Source organism: Olea europaea, chromosome 6 (genome assembly GCF_002742605.1).
Source record: "Olea europaea var. sylvestris chromosome 6, O_europaea_v1, whole genome shotgun sequence".
Classification (NCBI taxonomy): Eukaryota; Viridiplantae; Streptophyta; class Magnoliopsida; order Lamiales; family Oleaceae; genus Olea; species Olea europaea.
The window spans coordinates 16,992,571-16,996,274 of NC_036242.1; the positions used below are offsets into that span (position 1 = coordinate 16,992,571).

The 3,704-nt window shown below is 36.3% G+C and overlaps 1 protein-coding gene across 1 annotated transcript in view; it reads left to right on the forward strand.

Moving 5' to 3' along the window:
* The window catches only part of LOC111395224 (probable NAD(P)H dehydrogenase (quinone) FQR1-like 1), an 8,934-nt gene extending 7,293 nt beyond the window's left edge, over positions 1–1,641 (forward strand). Inside the window, exons 5-6 of the mRNA XM_023021217.1 lie at positions 1,326–1,372; positions 1,477–1,641. Of these exons, the coding sequence (XP_022876985.1) occupies positions 1,326–1,372; positions 1,477–1,641 (212 nt within the window). The remainder of the gene's footprint in view (positions 1–1,325; positions 1,373–1,476) is intronic.
* Positions 1,642–3,704: the final 2,063 nt, after the last annotated feature.

The following is a 3,704-nucleotide window of genomic DNA, read 5'->3' on the forward strand; positions in this document are numbered from 1 at the left end:
TGAATCCCAACCTTGAGGGCTTCCACCGCCCCACTCCTAGAGCTTTATAAGGAAGATAAATCGCGAAATGTGCTCCAGCAGGCTAGAAAACAAGAGCTGCCTGTACACTGCACCTACAAGGAGTCCAATTCTATGTCTCAGGAATCGAACTCACACTGGCTGCGAGCAAGGCATGAGATAACATCACTCATGTCCTTTACACCACTGGACTATGCTCCGAGGGACAAAAATAATATTAATATAGTTTAGGCGTGATTAGGGTTCTACTGGGCGTATTTATCATGATTATAGTGAAAAAAAAAAATTAATTAATTCATAGAATAATCGAATTACGTTCAATGATTTCAACAATAATTAAATTCAACATTTCCATTTGGTATTAGACGCATCATGAAAAGTCCTTTTTTGGACTAAAAGTGTTTGAAACGTTAACTTTTAATTAATTAAGTGAACAGTTTCTCCTTTGTTTGGACCAAAGGATGTGAATCTTCAGCTTTAAATTAATAAAAAAAATTAACTAACTTAATTCTTCGTAACATTGCTTAATAAAGGCATATCAGAGCCTACAATGCTTTGACTTGTTACAGTCAAAATATGTCAAAAGATAAAAGTTTGGTAAGTCGATAATGCTACGTATTACTGCTCTTACTTATTTTTTTGGCAATGTGCCAAACAAACATTTCTATGGAACTAATTTTATTTTACCTGGAATTCTTATTCTTATTTTTAAGTGACATCGGACTTCTACTGAGCCTTTTTGGTTCTCATTATTTCCAGAAAATATTTTTCTCTCTTATTTTTAACCATATATTTTTCAATAAAATATTATTACACACAAATTCAAAATTTTTCTTTATTTTTTAATCACATATTTCCCATCAACGTGTTATTCCAAAATGTATTTTGGACAAAAAATGGAGCTCAAGCAGGCTCTGAATTTCCTATTGTATTATTATTCATTTTCGCAAAAAAAGAATGGCAGCAGGGCTAAGTAGACTTCGCAGTTCTTGTTCCATTGAAAATTCTTGAATACAAGGCCCCGGATATTTACCATCGTATTATTATTTTTTTATTTTTTTATGTAATTTAAATTGAAAAAATGAAAATAATATAAAGATTTGAAATGCAGCCCATATTTTTCGTCTTCACCAAGGACAAGATGAATCGATATATTTTGTCATTCCTTTTCTCAAAATTCTAAATATTGATTTACATTGACAGTTTGACTATTACTTCTTGCTCAGCCTAAGTTGAATATATCTAATTTACCTAACTAATAATTAGTCAGCTTTTTGCCTTTTGATGCTATGTGATATGAATAATAGACTATGATGGCAAACCAAGTAAAGACAACTGCCCAAGTATCACTATGGTAAATCGACTAGCGCTATTCTAGCTTGATTATCACTATGGTAGCCAGACTACCGTTATACTAACCCAACTATTGTTATACTAGCTTGACTATCACTCTTATAGATCGACTATCGTTGTGCTAGCTTGAGTATCACTATGGTGGACCAATTAACGCTATGTCGACTTGACTACCGTTATGCCAACCTAACTACCACTATGGTAGATCGACTACCGTTATACCAGCTTGACTCCCACTATGGTAGATGGGCTACCGCTATTCTAGATTGATTGTCACTATTGTAGACTGACTACCACTATGCTAGTTCGACTACTGCTATGCCAGCTCGACAACCACTATGGTAGACCAACTACCGTCATGCTAGCTTGACTACCACTCTAGTAAACCAACTACTGCTATACTAGTTTAACTGCTACTATGGTAGACCGACTACAGTTATGGTAGATCGATCACCATGACTTCCAACCACATGATTGTTATTTCTGATCCCATTAACTATCTAGTGGATGGAAGTTGACCACTCATTACGTGGGTGAGAACCGCCAAATGAGTGGATGTACTACACTGGATGCGTGGACAATAACCACTTAGCGTTACATAACACCAAACATTTATAAATACTTTATAGGCATGTCAGGTATGGAGATCTTCTTTTTACATAATAATTTTCTAGTTGTCTCTCGTTTTTCTTTAAGTTATTTTAATAAAAATATGGTCACTAATTCTCACTTTGGAGGTACAACAAGAGAGATAGCCCAACTGTTTTTTTGTAGGCGTTCCTTTTTATCGGAGTAGTAGAGGCTATTTTACTCCACTAAGGAAATTGAAAGATCTTCACATTAATATTCCATTAGCGCTGCCTGTAGAAAACATTCTAAACGCAAAAGTTATGTTGAAAAAGGCGGACTAGGAGTGACATGCATTTGGTTGGAAACACGATGGAGTCGGAGTCTGTTACCCAGGGTCAAGACCCATCGTCACAACCTCAATTTGTAACATTGAGTCAATTTAGTATCCTAGAGACTCAATTGACTGCCATGATGACTCTTTTCCAAAATTAGATTGAGAGAGTGAATGATCCATCCCTCAATCCACCAGAAACGCCACCACTAGATATACACGAACAACCGCCCCAAGTGCACAAACAATTATCCCCTCCCTCCGATTACTCAATCAATGGTTGTAGATCAAGGGTCTTATGAAGTCATACATCCACAAATTCCATAATCTATGGTAGACTTGAAGCGTAAGATAGAGAAAATGATAGCCTAGAAGATAGTAGCTGCATTGTCAATAATAAAGGATAGATACAAGCAAATGATCTTGGAGGAAGACCACTTCGCACCTGAGATCATGGCAGTTCCTCTACCAAAATGCTTTAACAACTAATGGTAGAGGCATGTGACAGATTCATAGATCCACTTGATCATCTATAAACTTTCATTGATTTGATGAGGTTGTATACGGTCCCAAATGCATTGACGTGTCAGTCCTTTCCACCAACACTAAGGAGAGAGACTAGAGACTGGTAGTTACTCTAGCACGATGGTTTATCAAAACTTTCAATGAGCTCTCTAGAAGTTTTTGTCATATATTTCTTAAGTAGCAAGAGAAAGAGAAGGACAACTATTGGGTTGAAACATATTAAGGCCTTTACTCCTTTGAACACTTTATGTACTAAGGTATTGGTGGAAATTCGAGACATGAAAGAGCTCAACTGACTAAAGCCAGTGGTTATGTCTACTAGTAAGAGGGACACAAACAAGTATTGCCATTTCTATAGAGATTATGGGCATGACACTGAAAAATTTCATATACTTCAAAGATGAGATAGAGTGCATTCTAAGAAGGAGATTCCTGAATAAGTATGTGAAAAATGATCAAGGCAAAGAAAAAGTTAATGATCATCCTCCACCTAGGGTTGAAGTAATAAACATGATCATTGGGAAGATAGCAGTAGATGGAGATTCAAATTCGACTAAAAAGAGCTATGCCTATTTTGTTGGGGTCTACTCCATTTAGAAAAAAGCAAGATTCAATCCGAATATCACTTTTGGTTAGGCAGATTTAATCGATTTAGCAAGTCCTCATAACGATGTATTAGTGGTTATTGACAACATAGCAGATTTTGATGTCAAGAGTATGCTAGTTGATGGCTGTAGTTTAGCAAATTTTCTTACTTGGGAGGCATTTTTGGGGTTGAAAATCTGTACAAAATAATTGAAAGCCGTAACTATCCTTCTCCAAGGGTTCGGAAGGGCAATTGTAATATCAGAGGGAACCGAAGAGCTTCCACTGATGTTGGGTACTTACTCGACAAGTGCGGTGATCC